This window comes from Protopterus annectens, chromosome 2.part0 (genome assembly GCF_019279795.1).
Source record: "Protopterus annectens isolate FY-2018-M chromosome 2.part0, PAN1.0, whole genome shotgun sequence".
Classification (NCBI taxonomy): domain Eukaryota; kingdom Metazoa; phylum Chordata; order Ceratodontiformes; family Protopteridae; genus Protopterus; species Protopterus annectens.
In genome coordinates this window covers 493,051,252-493,074,972 of record NC_056728.1, presented here as the reverse complement: position 1 = coordinate 493,074,972, position 23,721 = coordinate 493,051,252, and the positions used below count along the sequence as shown (strand labels likewise).

Sequence of the window (23,721 nt, the reverse complement as noted above, 5' to 3'; positions counted from 1 at the left end):
TGTTCCCTGTGACGTCAGGTAGTTAGGGGTATAAAGCATGCAGCCAATGCCATTACAGCAGTTTTTCTTGCTCCAGATGTCAGGTGCCCCCATAATGGGAAGCAATTATATACAAGGTTACACTTCCAACAAAAAAGCAAATACACCATAGTAAACAAGAACAGAGGTACAGTCAATAGAAGTCAGGGGGCTGGAGGGAGGGTAACCAGGACTGCAACAGTGAATGCACTCGAACATCTACATTTATGGTAAGTGTACACAACTGTACTACGTTCTTCGTGTTTCACTGTTGCAGTCATCACATTTGGGTTGATTCCTAAAGCTAAGGATGGGAGGAGGCAATTAGATAGCATTTGGACCAGCTAAAAGGCCCTGCAAGACTGCAATGGCAAAGCCAGCTCTGGATTTAGAAAAAACTGGCAAGTGGTAATGCTTGGTGAAGGTATGTACAGAACTCCAGGTAGCAGCTTTTAGGATGTCTCTGGTAGGGACACCTCTGAGAAAGGCTGTAGAGGTAGACGCAGCCCTGGTTGAATGTGGTCTTATCCCCTATGGGGTAGGTTTTCTATGGTGCTTATAGCAGAAATGAATGCAATGGCCTATCCACTTAGAAATGGTTTACTTTGAAATGGCCTTCCCCTCTACCCCTGCAGCAAATGCCATCAGCAGCTGTTCAGATTTCCTGAGAGGCTTAGCCCTGCCCAACTAAAATCTAAGTTGTCTGTGCAAGTCCAAGGAGTGCAGTATTCATTCTCCTTTGTTCTCTGCATTAGAAAAGAAGGTTGGCAAATGAATGGACTGATTAAGGGCCACACTGGATACCAACTTAGGCATAAAGGAGGGATTGGTCCTGAGGGGCACCCAGATGATGAAAGGCTCCACTGCCATGAGGGCCTGCAATTCAGACACCCTTATTGCTGAAGTGATGGCTAGAAGGAAGGCTGTTTTCCAAGAAAGGAATTTCAACTCTGCATTTGCAGCTAGCTCAAAGGGAGGAAGAGTGAGCTTTTCCAATACAAAGTTAAGGTCCTAGGCTGGAGTAGGGGCTCTCCTGGGTGGTCTTAAGGTTTTGGCACCTCTGAGGAATTGCTTCAGCAGTGGATGAGAGGAGAGGAGTGGTTATGTGCTGTAATGTGCTGAAATGGCTATGGCATGAATTTTGATGGAAGAAAAGGAAAGGCCCTTGTGAAGCATCTCAGTTAAGTATTGAAGAATCTGGGGTAAATTGGGTACTGCTGTGCCCATCCACTGAGTTTGGCCCCAGGAACAGAATCTTTTCCATTTTTCAGCAGAGGATTTTCTAGTACTAGGCCTCCTTGCCTCCAGAATGACATCCATCACTTGCTTACTGAGGGATAGTAACGGAGAGGTCAGGTAATTAGCCAGGCTGCAAGGTTCAGGGTTTGAAGCTGTGGGTGCAGAATCTGGCCCTCCTGCTGGGACAGCAGGGCAGGGGTCCGAAGCAGGCGCCATGGTGCCAGCAGTGACACACTGCACAAGAGGGGGTACCATTGTTGGCGTGGCCATTCCGGTGCAATTAGTATTGTCTTTGGTTTGTCCTGTTTGATCTTTAGTAGCACTTTGGAGAGGAGACGCAGAGGGGGAAAGGCATAAACTGATAGTTTTTTCCAGGTGAGGGACAGGACATCCACTTTCAAGCTTGTTTGTGAGGAATCCTTGTGCAGAATTTGACCAATTGGTAGTTCTGAGGGGAGGCAAACAGGTCTATCTCTGGGCTCCCCTATTTGTTTCTCAACATGTTGAATATCTTTGGTTCCAGTTTCCACTTGTGTGGGTCCAAGAGATTTCTGCTTAGGTCGTCTGTCTATATATTTAGCTTTCCTGGCAGGAATTGAGCTTGTAGGTGCACTTGGTAGCTCAAGGCTGTGTTCCACAGAGCCAAGGCTAGTCTACAGAGAGGGTATGAGTGGGTTCCCCCTGCTTGTTTATGTACCACATAACAGTGGCGTTGTCTGTCTTTACCAATAATTGTCCTGGAAGAATGTGGTCCTTGAAGACTGTCAGAGCATTCTGTACAGCTAACATTTCTTTTTGACTGATATGCAGGTGCATTTGACTTGGGTTCCATTTGTCATGAATGCACTGCCCTGCCAAGTGCACCCCCCATGCATAGTCTGATGTGTCTGTTGTTTAGGGTTTGGGCGGCAGGGGGTAGAGTGAATGGCAGTCCCTTGTTTTGGTGGCAGGCCTCTGCCCAGCAAAGGAACTCTATCTTTAGACAAGGTACGATAGGTATCACTGATTCTAGATCCTGCGAATGTTGACACCATAGGCTTTTTAGATACCATTGTAGTTTCCTCGTATGCAGTCTTGCATATGGAATTAGTAAAATGCAAGAGGCCATGAACCCCGGTGCTTGCAGTATTTTCCTTGCAGATAGCTGGGTCTTTGTAGCCAGTAGATTGAAGTAGGCTGTCAAATGAACTTGTTTCTCTGACGTGAGGTAGACCATCTGGGAAGTTGTATTCAAGCTTGCTCCCAGGAATACAATTTGTTGGCAGGGTACAAGATTTGATTTATTTTCGTTTATGGTGTACCCCAGAGAAGTTAGCAATTTCTTTACAAATGCCAGATGATTTAACAGTATGTCCTGGCTTTCCGCTTGAATTAGACAATCATCCAGGTATGTGTATATCTGAATATTTCTTTGCCTGCAAAATGCAATGACTGGAGCTAGGCACTTTGTGAATACCCTGGGCTCGGTAGATAAGCCAAAGGGCAGTGCAGAGAACTGACAGTGCATGTAGCCTGCTCTGAAGCGTAGGTATCTACTGCAAAATTCCCTTATTGGGATGTGCAGGTAGGCTTCTTTTAAATCCAGTGTTACCAATCAGGCATTTTTGCCTAGCATGGGAAGCAGCTGATGAAGAGTTAGCATCTTGAATTTTGGGATTAACAAAAATGTGTTCAGAATAGACAAGTCCAAGATAGGACGCCAGGAATTGTCTTCCCTGGGTACCAGGAAAAGTCTTGAATAAAAACCTTGCCCCCATTCTTCTTCTGGGACAGGTTGAATAGCCCTGATGCTTAAAAGAGACAGAACCTGCTTTTGAGCCTCTGCCCACTGATTTGCGGGTAGGTCTGGCCAACCGTTTGGGGTTGTTAAGGAGTGGAAGTGGAATCTGTATCCTTGGAAAACTATATTTAGAACCCATTTGTCCTGGGCAATGAGTTCCCAATTTTCTGCATGCAGGGCGATCTTTCCCCCTAAAGGAATAGTCAGTTGAGCAGGGCTTGGAAGGTTTAAAGATAAGTCACTGAGACAATTTACCATAGGGGGGGAGCCTTACTACTGCCTGCTTTGGAAGTGGGAGCCCCCCACTGCTTAGTCCTGTGAGCACCCTGGGGCTGGAACCTGGGTGTTCTGCTGGTTCTGGGTTTAGACTGAGAAGGCCTGGAAGAGGCAGGAAAAGACCAATTCTTAAGAGGGCCAATGCCTACTAAATCTGGGAGGCTGTACTTGCAGGAAATCTTTAACAGTTTGCATAGATTTAACTTTTTCCTCCATCTTTCAAAGTACTACTACTGCTTTGTTGTCAAACAGGCGGTCATGGTTTAAGGGAACATCCAGTAATTTAGCTTTAACATGATCTGGCAAAGATTGCTCCTTAAGCCAAGCATGCCTTCTAAGTACAGACCCAGTGACAGCAGCTCTGCAAGATGCCTCTAATGAATTAAAACCACATTGCAAAGTATGTTTTCCCATTTGTTCAGCAGAATGCATTAAATCCTGTAATTCTTTATTTTCAGCACAGTCAGGAATCAACATCATTTTATGTTTAAGCAATCCAATAATATGCTGCTGATACTTCAACATATGAAACTGGCAGTTTAAGGCCCTAATGGCTAACGTTGTAGAAGTGTATACCTTCTTACCCCATCTATCCAGAGCTGGAATCTCTATCAGAGGGGGTAGGATTTTTGGCATTAGTGGCCTTAATGTCCTTGGGTCCCTGTGAAATGGTCTCAGGATCCGCAGTAGGATTTTTAAAGAGGAACTTGAGAGAGTCAGGTACCCTGTAATGCCTATCAGGTTTTCTGGGAGCAGGAGGTAAGGTGTCAGGGGCCAGGTTAGATTCCGAGAAGGTATCATCTACAATGTCCAGTACAGCAGGAATAGCTAAAGGCCAGTGTTGAGGCAGAAGTAAGAATTCCCTAAGCATCTTTTTGGAGTCAGAGTAATCCTGGCTTTCCCAGCGGAAATGCTCCATAAGAGTATGCAAGGTTTTACCAAAAGAGAAATCCTCTGGAGGGGAAGCAGAGGGAATGGAGTCCTCTGGATCAGAATCCTCATAGATAGAAAAGGGCAAATCCTGGTCATCAGAAAAAAAACAGAAATTTCAGAATCCTGATCAGAAGAATCAGAAGGAAAATCAGTTCTAGGTCTCTTAGAGGGAGAAGGGTGGCTTCCCCTGATTAGAGTAATAAGGTCTTCAGCCATTCTTGTCATTTGTTTTTTAGGCATAGGGGTCTGACCATGAAGTCTGGGTGTTGGTTTTCTGGGCATGGATCGAGTTTTAGGCATTGAAGAAGAAGATGGCGTTGGTTTAATATGTAAGTCAGTAGGCTTGACTACACCCTCAGAAGCCAGTGCCTGCACAGCGGCTCTGGACCCATCCAAGGTAGAGACATCCGCAGGTTCCACAGTCGAAGACGCATCTCGCGGCATACTGGACTCCAAATGGGTCTCAGTAGAGGCCTGCGAATCTGAAGTAGCGGGTATCAGGGGCTACGAAAGCTCCTTACTGAGTACCGGCAAACTGGCAACTAGCTAAGGAGACGCATCGTTGACAGCTTTGGACCTATGCGGTCTCTCTCTGTCTTTATCTTTGCGTTTTTTTCAGAATGTCGCTAGTCGGGTGGCTTACCAAAGCCATTACTCGATAATTGAACTGAGTACCAAAGTATTTAGATGGGAAAATGAACCGATGACGAATAGTACGAGGTTTGAATACGGCACAAAACCAACAGCGAGGTACGTCATGGCCTGGGCCTAAGCAAGGAATGCAGTAAGAATGAAAATCTTTATGAGGTATTTGCTTTCTACAAGAAATACAGTTGGTAACTTTTACTGACATCGGTTTAGAGCAAGAAAAAGGTTCCCCAATGGGATACTTAGCTTAGTTGAAGACTTCCGATGTGAAACACGAAAACGAAAATTTCAGGAGTCGGCCAACTGGCACTTGCAAACTGCTTCTGCTTCAGGCACCGCACGGCAAGAAAGACTGATGTAATGGCATCGGCTGCATGCTTTATACCCCTGACTACCTGACGTCATGGAAGATGAAATAGCAACCGATGCAGGACTCAAGACTTTGATAATCAGGCCGACTGAGGGCTACTTGCAAGCAGATAACCCAAATGTGATTACTGCAACAGTGAAACGCGAAAAACATCAAGGTGGTTTAGGATTACCCAATTTGAAGGGATATTTTTAGAGATACACAGTTAAGGCTCATACATACATATATATGTATATATATATATATATAAGACATAACCAGAAGGTTATTATTCAAAGTAGAAAGTGATAATGATGAGGCAGGGTTTGATTTCAAAATATAAGGAGACAATGGGATTCTGGACATCCTTGAATAACTACAACTATACAGATTATATTCATAAAGTTGCAGAAAGTATTCTAAGAATTAAGCCAACACGGGAATGGAGATTTTGCCAACAGAGATAACTGCAAGTAGAGGTAAAAAAAATAGGCAAGAGGGTCTGGAATTTACTGGAGAAAGAAAACTGGCAAAGGACCCAGGGTACTGGGAGCAAACAACTAGAGAGGGAAATGTAATAGAATGGGAAGAGGCCAAGAAGAAGACTGGACTGCAGGTTACAGACTGCCTTCCCTACTAGGGACTGATATTAGACTACAAGCAAAAAGAGAGAAGGATGGGGATCTCAAGTGAAAAAACTGCTCTGGTAAAGTTTTCAGTTAAATCTACAATAGTAGCTGTTGTAAAAACAGGGGGATAATTAGTAGGCCATATAAATACTCTGCACGATAAAGTACAACTGTATAAGAACTTACCAAAGCTGTAAATGTCCCATTTATCACAACTGTAGTATTCCTGACAATAGAGATATCCTGCTGAGAACAGAGTTATGTCCAGCCAGCATACCAAAGCCCTGGGCCCTCCCATGCGCTGCATGTCATATCACCCGTATGTCCTACATCCGAGACATATAGTGCATACATGACGTATGGGTGCCAAATCCTCGGAAGCGAACTGACTCAAAAGAGGGAGAAGAAAAAATTCAACAGGGGGAAGAAGGGAGGGATGGAATACTGCAATAGTGAGAAGCAGGACATCTACTGTTATGGTTAAGTTCTTACACGACTGTACTACATCCTTTTACCACTTTGCATGATCAATTACAACAGGAAGTGTATTAAAGTTACTGGAATCATTGGGAGAAGGACAAAGCAACTTTGGAATTGTCTAAATAGTCATGGAGGATGGACCAGGCAAATACTGCTCTACATAAGACAGAGCCCCTCACTATCACTCTTCAAGAGGAACCTTGATGAGTGGATGGGTAACAGAAAGTTCACACCGGGGATCACACCAACAGCACTACTAGATAGGGGCCAAGGGTACTAGCTGCTAGTACAAGGGTCTAGGGAACTACTAAAGGGGCGGTGAATACCTCACAACGTGGCTGGGCTAATATATGCCTTCGGGCAGATAGCCCAGTACCAACTTATGAACCTATGGTCCTATAAATGACATCCACCTTATAGGTTTTACTAAAAGTATGCACAGAAGACAAAGTGGCAGCTTCCAAAATCAATCTAGAATTGAGACCCTTAAACTCCAGAAGAGGCACAGCTCTAGTACAGTAAGCACAAAAAAGTAGGACACTGCTTGCCATGAAAATAATAAAAAAAAAGAAATGGTTTTAGAAATCCAAGAGGAGCTGGCTTGCTAAGAAACAGACAAACCCAATTTTCTGGACTTGAAATAAAAAGTTGCTCATATAGCCTAGTATCCTTAGTTTTCTCTACACAATATCTAAGGTGCCTGTGCATATCCAAAGAACTGAGAACCCACTTACTGCTATTTAGAGAAGAAGGAAAAAATGAAGGAAGATGGACTGTCCAATTCAAAGACAAATCACTGACCAATTTAGGTATAATTAAAAGGATTGGTTCAAAGGCATAGCTGGTCTTTAATAAAAAACAGAAAAAATTGGAACAGCCAAGACCTGAAGTTCGGAGCATCTCTTGGCACACACTAAGGACACCAACAAGACTGTTTTCCAGATACATAGCTTTAAAGAGGAAGAAACTGGGCATTCAAAAGATGTCTGAGTCTACTTTTCAAAAACAAAGTTACAGTGCCAAGAAGGAGGTTTTCTCAGAGGCCTAATATGAAAGGATGCCTTTTAAGAACTGCTTAACCTTAAACCTACAGGAAAGTGGAGGAGCCAATGGCAGACGAGCAGAAATGGCTGACAAATGAGCTTTAACAGAAAAGTATGCCAGATCAAAACTGAGCAACTCACACAAGTAAGAAATAGTACAGCTGTGTAAGTAAACTTACCATAACAGTAGATGTTCGAATATCAGTGCTGCAGTAGCCTTAGCTATATGGGTTATATCCTGCCAACGATACAACAGCCAGCCAGCTTCCAAAGCTTCAGGGGATCTTCCACATGTCCAAACTGGCAGACAGCTTGAGCTGAGCTGAATAAAAGACAAATTTGGAAGTCAAGCTCTTCAGAGCTTTACTGCCACTGAAGAGCATGCTCCTAGGAGGCTTTTGAGGATCAACGGTCGGCTTGTGGTGTCCTGATGCTGGGCATACAAGTTCCCTTTAAGGAAAAATATTCCATTTAATAATTTTGTTACTGATACTTTCCTCTTCAGGAAAGTTATTTTTAAAGCTATTACTTCTTCAGGAAAGTTATTTTAAAGCTATTAGTTTGTGTATTACTGGACTGTCACTACACTGTACTGTACTTTTAAAAGGGAACCCTCTTTTTCCAGTAAGTTTAAAAGTTGTTTAAAGAAACTGAAAAAAACTTTTTCTGTGGAGAAATTGTGTTCATTTTACTTTTTGGGACCGGCAAAGTGTTTTAAAGTGCCTTTTACTGTTTGTCTGTGAAAAAGAAGGGACTTTTAACTACTTTGTTTTTACCAGCATTTGCTGCTTGTTTTCCCTGACAAAGAGGTGCCATTTATGAGTTGACCGTGGAACAATCTGTTGGTTTGTTATCCTTATCAGTTCTATCAAATGTGCTTGTTTTTTTCTCTATAATTTTCTTTAGGCTTTTCAATCAGGGGTTCATTCCTACAGGCTGACAGGGTCTACCCTGATGCAAATGCAAGTGTAAGTCCTCATCAGGTTCAGATGGACAACATCTTTTTAATTTCGACAATGATAATTTATTTTTTTTGTCTTTAACAGTGGATGGAGTAAAAGATCCCAAAACTTACACCTTACACTTTAAAGTAAAATATTCTTTCCCTAAGCAGAAAAATAATAGAAAGTGCACATATCTTGGGGTGGGATTTTAAACCCATAGGTTGGTACTAGGCTATCTGCCCGAAGGCATTTATAAGCCTAGCCAGAATGTGTTGGCTTTCGCCGCCCCCTTAGATTAGTTCCCTGTGCCTCTGTCCAGCAGAGCCATTGAAGTGATCCCCGAGGTAAACTTTCTGTTTCCCATCCACTCGTCAAGGTTTCTTTTGAAGAGTGTTAGCGAGGAGCTCTGCCTAATGTAGATTGGGATCTTGTTCCAGAGCATGGGAAGTCTCTGGGACAGGAATCTATCCCTCCAGCATGTCCTATTTATTGTTGTGGTGAGGTTTAGATCCCTAGAGCATGTGGCTTGAGGGGATAAGGTTTTCATTAGGTGGAGCATGTCCACCAATTCTGGGTTGGACATGGCCTTGTATGTCAGGCAGAGATCGCCTCTGAGTGGGCGGTATGCAACAGAGTACAACTGGAGTTTCTTCAGTCGAGCTGCATAGGGCATCTGTTTGAGGCCAGTGATCCTCTTGGTGAGGTACTTCTGTGGTCTTTCCAGCTGTTGCAGGTGTCTTGTAAGGTACATCCCAAATGGGGCACTGTACTCTATGATGGGTCTGATGAGTGATGAGTAGAGGGGCACAATGACCTCTTTTGATCTGGATGCGAACCCTTTTGTGATTAGGTAGGCCACGTAGAAGGATATTCTAACCACTCTGGCAATGTGATTATCAAAGGTGAGATTACTATCTACTTGGGTCTCCAGATCCCTTATTACGTCTTCCGTATTTAGGGGACTACCACCTATGTGGTAGTTTGTGGGCACTTTGTTTTTTTCCAAAGGGGATGACTATGCACTTTTTGGCATTTAGCTTGAGGCCATGATTTTGACACCAGGTATCCGTCTCAGTGAGACCCTTTTGGAGGATGTCTGTGTCAGCCGGAGAGTCAATTATAGCCCCTAGTTTGCAGTCGTCTGGAAACTTGGTCAGCCATAGACCTCCTGTACTTGCCTGTACCTCTGAGAATTATATGCCAAACAGGAGGGTTTCTAGGAGAGCGCCCTGGAGAATGCCACTTGTAACCGGTTTAGAGTCGGACCTAGCTCCCGCATCTCTCACCATGTGGGTTCTGTCCGTAAGCCAGTTGGCAACCCATCTTATGACGTAGGGGTTTATGTTCAGGCTGGTGAGCTTGTCTATAATACCAGAATGGGAAATGGTGTCGAAGGCCTTAGCGAGGTCTAGGTAGGCTGTGTGTACCACCTTTCCCTCTTCTATAGCCTTGGTAACTGTGTCAAAGAAGTCCACCAGGTTTAGGAGGCATGATCTGCCCTTAACAAAGCCAAACTGGGTAGTTTTCCAGTGTTTGGAGGCTCCCAATGTCTCTGTTAATGAGTTCCATGATGATGCGCTCCATAGCCTTGCAGACCAAGCTAGTCAGGCTTATAGAGCGATAGTTTCTGGGGGTCTGTTGTGGCTCCACCTTTGTGGAGCGGAATAACCGTTGCTGTGCACCACTCTATGGGTATGTAGCCTGTGGAGAGGCTGAGTTTGAACAGTGTGTTTAGGTGAGGGGTTAGTTCATCTCTGAGCTCATGTAGGACGCAGCCTGGGACACCGTCTGGTCCCATTGATGCTGTGTTTTTGGCTTTGGAGAGGGCTGTTTTAACCTTTCTGTGATTTATTTCAGGGACTCTACATTCTTCTGGTATGGTTATCGGCCCTTTTGGGGGTGAGAGGGGGGTGAAGTTTGCGCTGAACCTGTCTGCCAGGATGTTGGCGATATCGGTTGGTTCAGTGTATTTTGTGCCATTCTGCACTAACTCCAAGCAGATCTGAGCATTGCCACTTAGATTCTTGACATAGCTAAAGAACACCTTGTGGTTATCTTTGGAGTCCTTGGCAATTTTTCTTTCAAAGCTCGCCTTGGATGATTTTATGAGGGATCGTAGTTTCTTGCTGATACTGATCAGGGATGTCTTCCCTTCTTGGGATTTTACTCTTTTCTGCACTAGTTTCCTTCTTCTATTGTATAGCTTGTTTATGGCAGGAGTCCACCAGACTGGTTTCCTTTTCTTGAAGGAGTGAGTCTTGGTTTTGCTTGGGATGGCATGATCCATGCATTCTTGTAACTGCCCATAGAATGCATTAGTAAAGGATTTTTCAGCTTGGACAGTGTTATCCTTCAGCATGGGGGCTTTGAAACTTTACACCTCGGTCTTAAGTAACGTGAAGTTTGCTTTTGAAAAGTTTTTCACGGTGGTTTTCTTGTCCGGGGGTGGGGGCGGAATATGGATATCCAAAGTGATTTGTTTATGGTTAGATCTAACCAGAGAGGGGTTGACCTCTGGTGTGGAACACCGGTCGCCGATGTTGGTGATGACCAGGTCCAATATGTTGTCACCTCTGGTGGGAGTGGTGACCAGTTGAACCAGGGCGTTCGAGTTTATAAATTCTAGGAAAGTTGGGCAAGGGAGTTAGTACTTGAGTAGTTCTCCCAGTTAATGTTTGGGTAATTGAAATCACCCAATATTAGGGTGTTTGGTAGGACCTTTATGCTTCCCGGTGTTTCCAGAAATGCGGAATGGGGGTCCTGGGACATGGTGGGTGATCTGTAGCAAGCTACAATTTGAAATGCTGTTTTGTCTATTGTTAGTTGCACGTGGATGATCTCTGAAGCATCGTGCTGTGACACTAACCTGGAGGTGTGGGTATCCTTGATTAATATGGATACGCCCCTGCCTTTTGTATTTCGGTTTGGGTTCTGTGGCCGAAATGTATGGTATGAGTTGTAGCCTGGTAGTGCTGGGGTGCTCTCTGGAGCTTTAAACCAGGTTTCTGTTACTGCACATACATCGATTTTCTCCATACTGAGGAGTGCCTCGAGTTAGTGCATTTTGAGGCTTTAGACTTCTGGCATTGAGTAGCATTACCCTCAGTTTTTTGTTACTTGTGCTATTTACGGCGGTGGGTTTGTCTTTTGAGCCTTGCCGAAAAAAGGCACTATGGGGGTGGCAAGAGCCTTGGCCAGTATTCAAAAGCCTAAGGGGGACAGGGGCAAGCTGTCTCTAGCGAAGCAGCATGCCTTGTCGAGCATGTCATCCCAGGCGGACAGACACTGGATCCCCTTTGAATGACAGCAGAAACTTAGCCAATTGTTGAAATCGAGAATTTTTCTTTATACTGTGGCATCATTCTTGGTGAATGATTTGCATTTTGTAAATTTTCTACTTTCTGTAAGGCAAAGCTAATTAACAATACAATGAAGACGGAAAAAAAGCTGAACAAAACAACCATCAGAAAAAAAAAACACCAGTAAGGATGAAAAAAGCACAGCAAGAATTATGAAACTGTTACTGCAAAGAAGAAAAACATGCAAAGGCCAGGAGGAGGAATAGAAGAGATAAATTTGAAAAATGTGAATAAAACGACTGGTATGATCTGAAAAGATGGTCAATTCCAGAAAGAGATGGAGATAAACAGATAAACATGTACTACAGACAAAACTAACCAATACTTTACCAAAATTATCTAGAAATAACACCAATATAGGCTGGTGCTGATTCTCTGACACAAGCTTGATAAGTGGCACGAAATACAGACAGGATGCTACTTTGCCAAGCACTTTTGAGAAAACGTGAGTGGTTAAAAGCTTGGTTTGTTATAACATGGCATTATCGCATCAGGGAGGCACAAAGGAAGCCTGCCTCAGAGTACTGCTTATTTGACGACAAGGTGAAGCTTGGACAGCAGCAGCATACAAGGGAAGATCTTACCCAGTTGTGGACCAGAGCCATAAGGTGCCAGACTAAAAATATTCGTGCAATAAGTGTGGTTATTAAAATGATCATCCCATCTGGAAAGGAAAGACTCCAGTAATGTGATATTGGAAGACATGCTTGGAATGGACAAGAAAATAAAACAACTGATATGGGATTCAGGGTGAGGGGGCAGATGCTTGGGTTGGTGGGGAGCAAAGAAAAACACAACATAAATCATAGCCTTTTAATAAAATGTTTCTTTAGAAACAATTATTTATTAATAACAATTTAGAAACATTTACTATAACACTAACATTCATTTTTTTCCTTTAAACTCAAGCCCACTCATTTCTGTGAGAATACACACACATCATTAAATATGCAACAGTCTGTATGCTCTTCTGCTGGGAAAGAATTGTGGGTAATAGGGGACAGGTCTACTGTAGTACTGGAACCTTTTTAAGTTGTACTAGACTATGCAGAATATACATGAGGTGTGGACTGTGTACATTATTGTGTTAATGTAATAACTGCATCAACTTTCTGATTTTTCATACTGTAATATAGAAATCACCTTATTCTATAGCTGAAGAAAGTAGAAGCCAGGCTTGTCATTAAAACAGTAGTGGATCAACACTCACATTCGTGATCACTAGAGTGCGACTATCAGACTTTTTCACATAAGGATGAATTAACCATGTATTAGAGATTTTTCCTTTGCCATGTTGAAGTATCCTCTGAGTTGGTATGTACAAGTACCAGGGAAGTGAGAGATATCACCTCTTACATGCATGGAAATTCAGGGGTTGGGTTCAAAAATGCTTTTTTGTGTGTATGTGTGTTTTAGCATTTTGGAATGCTATTCACATTTTTGTGGTGTCATTCATTTCTAACAGCAGTTGTGTGAAGCAATCACAAATGAGTTGAAAGCTTGACAAGGAGCCCAAGAAAGGTAATGAAAGCTAGTGTGAAGCTTTTCAAATGTGATGCAACAAGCACAAATCTTGGAGCAAAAATAAAAAAGACAACACAACGTTTCAAAGATATGACTGCAGAATATCAAAGGGATGTGCCAAGGGACCCACCATTCAGAGTTGGTTGGAAGAAGTAAGCTGAAAAACTGAACAAAAAAGAATTTGGAAATGGAATCTCCTAGAAATGTGTACAGAGAAGACTATGAGGCTAACCAACCATGTTGAAGCTCTTACGATATTATTCTGCTGTCCTTTTCATTTTCCAGGGGCTTCTTAAAAGACACATCTGTCTTGGCAAATGTTGCACATATTTAGGTGGCATACGTTAGGCCATGTTTAAGCTGTTGGGATAAATTACCAGTTGTCCTTTGCTTTCCAAGTTGCTTCTTCAAACAGACATCTGTTTTAGTAAATCTTGATACAGTCAAATGAGGTACCCTCTTCTACTATTAGCATAAAATTGTGCTGATATTTCTAATTTTTCTTTATTATATTATACTATTTTGGTTGTAAATATCATTTTACAGTCAATGAAAAATAAAGGATTAAAACAGAGCAATCATATAACATAGGAAGTAGTCCATTCCATTGTACTGAAGAAGTCATTACACATAAAACAGATTCAGTAAAACACAATTAGTCTTTATACACAGGAGTACTATGGAAACACTGCAAACTACAGTCTCATAATTACCTCATTGTCTGGGTTAGGGATATTCTCCAGTATCATTTTTGCCTGCTGGAAATGCTTACTGGCTGCCAAGTAGAGGTCTGAAGACTGAGGAGGAGGATTGTACTTGTTGAGATCTGACATTTCCTGAAAGAAAGTAACAATAAAAGTATAAAATTTACTTATTTATTTATGTATGTATGTATGTATGTGTGTATGCATGCATGTACTCTTAGCAAATCCTTGAACAGTCAATTGAGATTAGCTTCTTCACAACAAAGAATCTCCCAAAAATCTAAGCCAGACCTCAGTCAGTATGAATTTCTGGATCTTGCTGTAACCCTTTTGATGAGGATCTGGCTATAACCACTGTTGATCAGGATCACCAGCCCCTGTTACTGGCAAGGCAAGTGGTGCAGGCGGTATGAGGACAAGAGAGCTACCACATTCTCTCACAGAAACTTTTTGTGGTGGCCCTACCCTTTCTATGATGGGAAGCTCCACTGTAAGTTGCCCCCCAAAAGGAGTGATGCAATTGAAGCCCACCCTGGCCCACTGTTCCGAACTCCAGTCTCCAGTGAAGATACAAAGAAAAAACCCTCCTATAACAAACATGCCACTACCAAACTTTTTCCCAAAGACGGGGAAGCAAGCAAAGACTCATACTCCCAAATTCTCCCAGCTTTAGGTCTTACAGGTGCTCAAGCAGCTAAATGCACCCAGGTTGCTTGAATCAGTCATGTATTTATTCCCCTACACCAATAGAGCTGTAAGAAGTGTAAAAAAAGTAATTCCCCTTTCTGTGCAGCTTTTTCTGCTAATTATTTCAGTATTTAGTAAACTGCTCTGATAAGTAAAATGTAAGCTCCGGTAAGAGATAAAAATAAAACTGTTGAAAGAGTAGGATCAGAGCCTTTTTTTTTTGTTTTGTTTTTAGTATTCTCTCAATCTGGTCCACCTCTGACATATTGACTGTAACCTACAAAATACCCCACATAATTCAGCCAAATGTAATGCTCAAGTTCTAAAGATAGCATTTTAAACCAAAATGTAAACACCTCTAAAATACGTCACCAAGAACAGCAGATTTACTGCACTCTCTTCATTGAAGGTGAGTCATATGGGTTATGTACAATTTTAAGGACCAACAGGTCACTAATCAGTTAAGTCCAGCAAACATCATGTAGCCAAACACCAGCTGTTGCTCTACAGTTAAACCGGATATGTATTACCATATGTTGGGTAGTATCCTGAAATTAAACTCTCACTTCTTTAACGGGATGAAAGTTAATGGTGTACTCACTACATCAGGGGTAGGTGCTGTTATTTGCAGGGCTAGGCTAGAACTCAGCACCTACACTTCCCAGTTAACTCTTTTCATGGACTAGGAGCAAACTGGAAGATACAAAAACACAAGAATTTAAATTGTACATCTAGATGAGTTACAATAAAATCCATTATTAGATGTTGGATACAGAGGACATCCAAATGTAGAGAAATGGAAGAAGGGTAATAAGCACCCAATGCAGAGGGCCTTCTTGCACATAATCCTCCTACCTGGAACCACAGGAAGGCCAAAAGGCAAGGCCTCAGAAGTCAAAGTGATAAATGGACTGGTTTAAAGCCAACTCTGAAATCACTTTATGGAAAAATATATAGAGTAATAACATTAGATCTTTACAAAAGGTCTGCAGCTCAGAGATTGATATGTAAAGGTGATGGTCATAAAAGCAAACAAAGAAACATTCAGTCATGAAGCAACCAGTCTGAAAAAGAGAACAGGCATACCTGCTAATCATGAAGTCCCAAGGAGAATTCCCCTTAAGGCAATGGCTAACTAGCCAGTGCTGACTCATATCTCTGTCCTCTACTTCATTGTGATGTACAGACATGTCAAAAACATGCACTTTGACCATGAAATAAGAGACATGAATCAGACAGTTTGAGATTTGTTTGGCTGGCACGGGCTTGTTGTGGGGCTGACTAGGTTCCAGGGATGGAGCTGACACCCATAAGTGATGAAGAGGTGAAGATGAACAACACAGATGGAACATTATGGTAAGAACATAACTTCTTTTTACAGTTCCAGGAAGGGAAGGCCTTACAGAAATAGATGCTTGGTGCCAGAGCCATGGGCTCAAGCTCAATGCCAAGAAATGTATAGCTATCCCCTTTGGGAAAAAACATGTACCCGTGAATTACCATATAGGTGGCAGTACACTAAACACCGAAAGTGTGATAAGCGACTTAGGGACACAGGTGGACAGTGGTCTCACCTTCGATAACCACATCGCCACAACAGTCAGGAAACCCTTCTATGTGGCACACCTCATCACCAAGGGCTTTTCATCCAGAAAAAAGGAGGTCATTGTCCCACTGTACTCATCCCTCATTAGACCCATTACAGAATACATGTACTCATCCCTCATTAGACCCATTATAGAATACAACGCCCCGTTTGGTATGTACCTCTCAAGACATCTGCAACAACTGGAAAGGCCGCAGAAATACCTCACTAAAAGAATCACAGGCCTAAAGCAGATGCCCTACACTGACCGCCTTAAAAAACTCCAGCTATACTCTGTCGCATATTGTCTACTCAGAGGCGATCTCTGCTTAACATACAAGGCCATGTCAAACCCAGAGCTGTTGGACATGCAATCCCTCAGAGCCACACGCTCCAGGGATCTAAACCTTGTCATCACAATAAACAAAACATGCTGGAGGGATAGGTTCCTGACCCAGAGACTCCCCAGACTCTGGAATAGATTGCCCATACATGTCAAGCAGAGTGCCTTTTTTGCCCTCTTCAAAAGGAACCTTGACGATTGGATGGGAGAAAGGAAATTCACCCCGGGGATCACGTCAGTCTCCCTTCCCTGCTAGACAGGGGTCCAGGGAAGTAAATAGTGTGGGAAGAAATAGCCAGGGAATTGTTATGGCTAGGCTTGTATAGGACCTAGGGCTGATAGCCTAGTACCAACCTATGAACCTATAAGTCAAAGTCACACATAAGCTAAATGAATAACAGTACAAGGTATCTCTCCATTCATATGAACAACCTCCTCCACTTACCAGAATGTGTCTGATAAACTGAGGACTTCAGTCACCTCTGACATTCCTGCTGGAAGGCCCAAGGACAGTACAGAATCTAAAGGAGCAGCTTAGCCTTCAGATGTAGATGGTTGTAAGTGCAGCTATGGGGAGGATTTCCTTGACTTGTACAAGGGCAGTTTAAGCAGAATAATCTTTAACCCTTATTGGCCACCAAAAGGTTGCAGGAGTTGAGTTATGATCATTCTCCAAATTTTGATCAAAACCATGAACTTAAGCAGAAAGTCATCAAAACACAAATAGGAAAACACATCCACTATCAACTCTCATATCGTGTGAAATTAAGAACAAGGAAAGATCATTATTTATTTATTTCCTTCCACTTGATTACTGGGATAGTCCGACTGGGCTGAAAGGCCCATTTTCTGCGGAGGCTCAGGGAGAAAAACTCCACAATGTATTACACAGTATTTACAAAATATACAGAATACAGAAAATAATATTTCTACAATGGATAAATAGTGAGAAAATTACAAGAATGAGAAAACATTCAGGAAAACTTAAGGTAAAACTGATATCACAGCACAATAAAAAGTAATAAACTTTCTTGAAAATATACAATATTAGTAAAAGTAGATGACAGGACACAGAGGTGGAAGGCAGCATGATATTACTCTAGAAACTTCTGTTGAAGGGGGTAGTAGGTTAGGGTTAGGGGAAGAAGAAGTGGGTAGGGGGAGAAGTAAAAGGAAATGAGGGAGGGAGAAGATTTTAAGACAGTATACTATACAGTAAGAGGTTGCATTGAAAGTATTGTGAGGGACAAAAGCTGGGTGGCTGTAGTAGTCGCTTTCGCAAATAGCATGGTAAATTGTAATGTGGTGTGCTTAGCCAGCAGATGAGCAGAGGCATAATCATTGATTGGTAAGGTGCACTTTTAGCAATTGTTTGAATTTGTGGGTATCTATGGTGTTAAGGATTTAAGGGATAGTGTTCCAGATTGTGGACACCTTATTTGAGAAAAGGGAGTCACCAGAGTAGACGTTGGATTAGGTGATCTTTAATAAAAACTTGTTGACGGATCTAAGTGATCTAGAATTGGTATTTTCTTGTACCAAGTCTTTGAGGGCGGGGCAATTTTCAGGTTGGTAGATGATGGAGTGGGTGAGTGTAAGCTGATTCAGGGTTAGAAGATTGGGTAGTTCGACCCAGTTAAGTTGGTGAAGAGCAATGCAGTGATGTGATCTTTGAGTTAGGTTTGAGGTAAGCTTGGCAATCTTATTAAAGCACGACTCTAGTTTAAGTCAGTTTTTCGTAGGTTGGTGAAAATGTTGGCGGAGTATAGGAGGGTGGATAGGAGGTGTGTTCTGGCTGTATATACTCTAGAGTTATTGGCTATATGGCAAATTCTAGTCTTTGGGGTGCTGTACACCAAGAAAACCCATACCAGACAAATTACCTTACCCTCATCAGTTAATGCATTCTCTTCTCCTGGGATGTAAGCAGCTGGTAGAGTGGTATCAGAGTCTATCATCCCTTGCTAGTTACGAAATGCCTCTCTGGAGAATGGATACGAGTGTGTGCTACCCTGTTTGTTCAGACACCACCACACAGAATCTATGCTAGACTGCAAAAGCAACTTAGGTCAGTTCCCTTCCACAGCTTTAAGGGTAAAAATACTGCTTTTAGTTCCCCTGGTTTATGTCAATTTCTGTTTTCTGCAGTTCATTTTCCCTTATATAATAAAGCAACCAAGTCAGCTTCCAAACTCATTAATGAGCAGTCACACACTGCAATAGGTTTTGCTACAGGAAGGGAAGGACTACAATGTGATTGCTGGGAATCATCTGTGAAATGAGTCTGAAACTTCAGAAGATTTATGAGGACATAATGGCTTTACAGCCTCTAGCACTTCACTGTCCAAAGCAGTACATTCACAATTTGATGGTAAAACACAACTGTGAATACCATGGCCATATTAAAGCCCAAGAGGCACAAAACAGTCTCAGCATGGACCCTTCACTGTGACTTCTTCAAGGCATCCACGATTCTGAATTCCACGTCTTTCTCTGCAGGCAGAAATAACCATTACTGTACAGTGTCTATGTATGCCAAAATAAAAGTCCTCAGAAATGTAACCACAGAGGATTTCCCCAACTTATGGCAGCTCCCAGGGCCAGCAACCATGAAAAGACCTAAGCAAAGACTGCTACTTTTTCAACACGGCTACAAAGTTCCAGACAGCCAAATAAGAAAATTCAAGAAGTTCCTTATCTTGCTAGACTTCTGTCATAAAAATTAGCATTTTGGTAAACGGCGTACAGGGAAGAATAAATGGCAACACACTGCAATACAAATGAAGTCACCTAGAGTGAAGAGAAAAGGCTTCCTTTGCATAACCCAGACAAATGAAGTTCCAAAAAGGAGACACTGTGTCCAGTGCAGCAGTAGCAAAACCTTCATTATTTACAACATGACATACCGATGAAGTCATTGAGGTTCAGACTGAAATAGAAATATTCCATTAAATTATGAAGGAGAAAAAAAAAAAACAGTGGAACCCTTGCCTTTCTCTAAAGGTAGAAAAGGCTGTATGAGTCAGACTATGCTTCTTGCAGTTGTAGTGAGGTAGCTTGATCCATAAATTGAGTTATTTCATATGCTCAGCCTAACAGTTAAGTCAATGACCACATCTAAAAAAATCACAGCTACATGGTAACGGGTCTCCAAACTAAGGCAAACTCAGAGAACTGGTCTTCCATTGGTAAGCCTTGTTAGGGTGGTCAGAATCCCATCACTGAGTCATCCTCTTGGGAGGCTATGTAAAAGAAGCTGAAGCAAATAGCACTGCCTAACCCCTGGCAGCCTTTGGTTATTCTTTTTGGGATGCAGCACACAACGTAAAGATGGAGGAAGAATTCAATAAGGAGGTATTACAGAGACCATCTATAGTAGTCAAAATTTGTTTCCTCTTCTGGAAGATTTTTAACCAGGTTCTAGGAACAGTGTCTAAAAAGGAGTGAATCTTTACATTTAAATCTTTAGATTCAGAAGTATAAAGAGGGGCTTCTCTTAGAAGAGAGCCTGAATCACATATTCTAGTGTTCTGCGAGACCACTGCCTTGGTCACAACATAAACAAAAAGATGTGGCAAGGCAGAAGGCTCGGTCTCAACATAAGAACAATGGTGTAGCCTACCACATGAAAACCCACTGACGAATCATAAGGATCTTTTCCATAGACACCTTGACTCCAAAATCAGGAAGTTCTACCAGCTTTTCGAGTGTATGTGTATAAGGGTGGACTAGAATTGGGACAGATGAGAACAGCAGCTAAGTGACAAAATACTTATGGCAGGGCATGATGCCATCTTACCAAGAATGTTCAAAAGCTTGAACTCCCTTATGCACACTGTTGCTCGTTTATCTCTAACACACATAACAGGAAGGCTGGTGTTTTCATTTAGATGTTTTAATACATAAAAACACATCAAGGTGGAAAAGCAGCATCATAAAATATGAATGTACTAGTTAACACACAGACCTTATATACATACATGCTTACATTTCAACTGCTTACTACAAAATGGCAGTCAGGCTCGCCCGTGCTCAGTATTTAAACACTTATGCAAGCCCTTGGAAAGCTTCTTAATGGTATATAAACACATTGATCTACACACATGAAAAGCACAAAGAAGCTGTTAAGCTGTTATCTCTGACACTAACATAAGACCAAAAAGCTCACAAAGAAATATGCTTTGGAATGATTACTAAGTATGTCACTTCACTACATCAGAGTGTTTATATAGGTCATTAACATTACTAAGAGCAGACCTGAGTACAAATGCATCCTTCTTATGGACAAGTAGCTCCTCTAGTTCTACCACTTACGGTTTTGAAGGCACAGGGCAAAGGGTTGGTCCACAGTGGACTTCATAAGCCATTCCACTGAAAGAGATGGGTGTCAGGAAGGTAAGCTAAAAGAAGGGAATATTCCATTATCACTTCTTGCCTCTAACACAAGAACCTTAAGATTTACCTAATTATCCCAGTCATAGCCCCAGTTACAGGTAGTTCGAGCTCATCCTATGCAAAAAAATGATGAGAGAATGGAAAAGAGTTATTATGTGTCAGAAGGAATAGGCTCCAACATTTGGGGCAATGCATACCAGAGGCAACACCTGGTTGTCAGAAGCTTGCCCGGGGCCTACTGTCAGTACTAAACCACTAGCACCAATATTATGCTCCCCTCCCACAACAACAAAGACAAATGCTCATAGATGTCAAACAGTATATGTACATCTAATGCCTGGGCCCTCCCTGTGGGTCCAACTGGCTTAGAAGAACTCACCCAATCTTCTCAACTCATGCTGGTAAGCCTTCCACAAAGCAGAGCGGAGTGCAACAGTACACCACCCATTCTATGTTCCTTTGCTGGGAGATCCACGCGAGATGGCCAGGCACAGTCAAGTTCTGGACATTTGAAAATGGGAAGGTCAGCTGGAACATACTTGGAACTAGGACTACTAAGAGGCTAATAGAGATGCAACTCCTTGTCCTCTTCTCAACCATTGATGGACGTTAGCTAAATTCTTTGTCAGACAACAGAAGTATAGCTAAAATGGGACAAAAGGCTGCCTCTTGGACAGGGGATTTATGCATTGCCAGGCCTCTTCATGCCTTCAACTCTCTGTCTGGCAATGACCTTGTCTTCTCCCACTAGTCATTATACTGGCCACCCGCAAAGGACACCATCTTCAGGGTCACACTATTCACTTCTTGTTTCTCTCATCTTCTGCTGCAGGTTGTTGGACTATAATGACTGCACTCGTTAGACTGCTTCAGGTCATGCACCTCCTACAGGTCAGACAGTATAAGCAGCATTATTGCATGCCCTTGCGACATGTAGGCAATATAAATACCCAGTTAATGTGGTTATTACATGCCCTGAACATGGGAACTTTCCAATAACATATATAAACTTCAAAAAAGAAATCGGTATTATGTCCTATTCAACTGACATGTGACAACATGACATGGGTTCGCAAGAGGTCTATGTACTTTCCCATCCCCCAGCACGATGACAAGAGAAGTTTAACTGTGCCAAGCTGAAGATATCATAAAAAGAAAATCTAAAAATTACTTGGTGCAAAAGGCAAAAAGGTTGGCATTGGGACTCTAGCCCATGGAAATTGGTTTACTGACTTTTATGTTTTTGTAGTATGGGACACACACTGATCCAAACCATGTTTCACTGATGGGTTTGAAGAAAAGTGGTAGCTAATTAAAATGTCAACAAATTAAAGAAATTATTTGAATCTACTGTCCCAGCTTCTCTGAGCTCAGTGGAATTCAAGGTTATCAACAATCTGCTTTCTCAGGAGGCATGGGGCATTATATAAAGCTAATAAACATGGTTCTACTACAACAGACCAGGAATATTTAATTAAGCAGGCAATAAAATCAGGCTGAACAAAATGGAGTTCCTGGATGTTGAGATTCACAAGGCTCAACAGCAGTTATTTTCACTAACCAGGGTTGATGGTTCAGGAAAATGAATCCTTTAGAGTCAGGATAGAAAAGGTTGAAAAATTAATACAAGCAGGCAATAAATATAATGTGACAGAAAACAAATGATTTGATCTTGATTATGAAGACTTGGATAATATAGTTCCAAAGTTTGCTCAAGGAAATCTAAGTCAAATTAAAATGTGGCCTTTAGGGAAGCATGTGATTTAGATCTAGCATTACTTGATAAAGGTCATCTCATGTAGCCATTCCACTAACAGGTGTTTATAGGCCCATTGGTAGGTACTAGGCTATCGTCCCTATGGCCTACACAAGCCTAGCCAAAAAGGTACCCTGACTTTAGCCACCAAAGAAAATTATTTTCCTGTGCCCCTGTTGAGCAGAGCCACAGTGGTGATCCCCGGGGTGAATTTCCTATATCCCATCCAATCATCAAGATTTTTCTTGAAGAGTGCTAATGAGCAGCTTTGTTTGATATAGATAGGTAGTTTGTTCCAGAGTACGGGAAGTCTCTGGGACAGGAATTTATCCCTCCAGCACATTTTGTTTATTGTAGTGACAAGGTTTAGGACCTTAGAGCGTGTAGCTTGGAGGGACTGGGATTTCTTTAAGTGGAGCATGTCCAACAGCTCTGGGTTTGACATAGCTTTGTATGTTAGGCAGAGATCGCCTCTGAGTAGGCAATATGCGACAGAGTAAAGCTGGAGTTTTTTGAGATGGTCTGCATAGGGCATCTGTTTGAGGCCAGTAATCCTCTCTGTGAGGTATTTATGTGGCCTTTCCAGTTGTTGTAGATGTCTTGTGAGGTACATACCAAAAGGGGCACTGTACTCTATAATGGGTCTAATGAGTGATGAGTAGAGGGGAACAATGACCACTTTTTTTCCTGGATGAGAAACCTTTTGTGATGAAGTGTGCCACGTGGAAGGGTTTTCCTGACTAATGTGGCGATGTGATTATCAAAGGAGTGATTACTGTTCACCTGTGTCCCAAGATCTCTTATCACACTTTCGGTGTTAAGTAGACTACCATCTATGTGGTAGCTCATGGGTACAGAGCTTTTACCAAAGGGGATGACAATGCACTTTTTGGCACTGAGCTTGAGGCCATGGCTTTGACACCAGGCATCTGTCTCAGTGAGGCCCTTTTGTAGGATGTCCACATCATTAGCAGTTTCAATTATGGCTCCTAGTTTGCAGTCATCTACATACTTTGTTAGCCAAAGACC

The 23,721-nt window shown here is 42.2% G+C and overlaps 1 protein-coding gene across 1 annotated transcript in view; it reads right to left on the bottom strand.

Annotated features, from left to right (window-relative positions):
* NAA35 (N-alpha-acetyltransferase 35, NatC auxiliary subunit) overlaps positions 1–23,721 on the bottom strand; it is a gene marked incomplete in the record, with an annotated part of 1,521,359 nt that overhangs the window by 73,656 nt on the left and 1,423,982 nt on the right. The window contains 1 exon segment of the mRNA XM_044060897.1: positions 13,936–14,058. Coding sequence (XP_043916832.1) covers positions 13,936–14,058 — 123 coding nt within the window.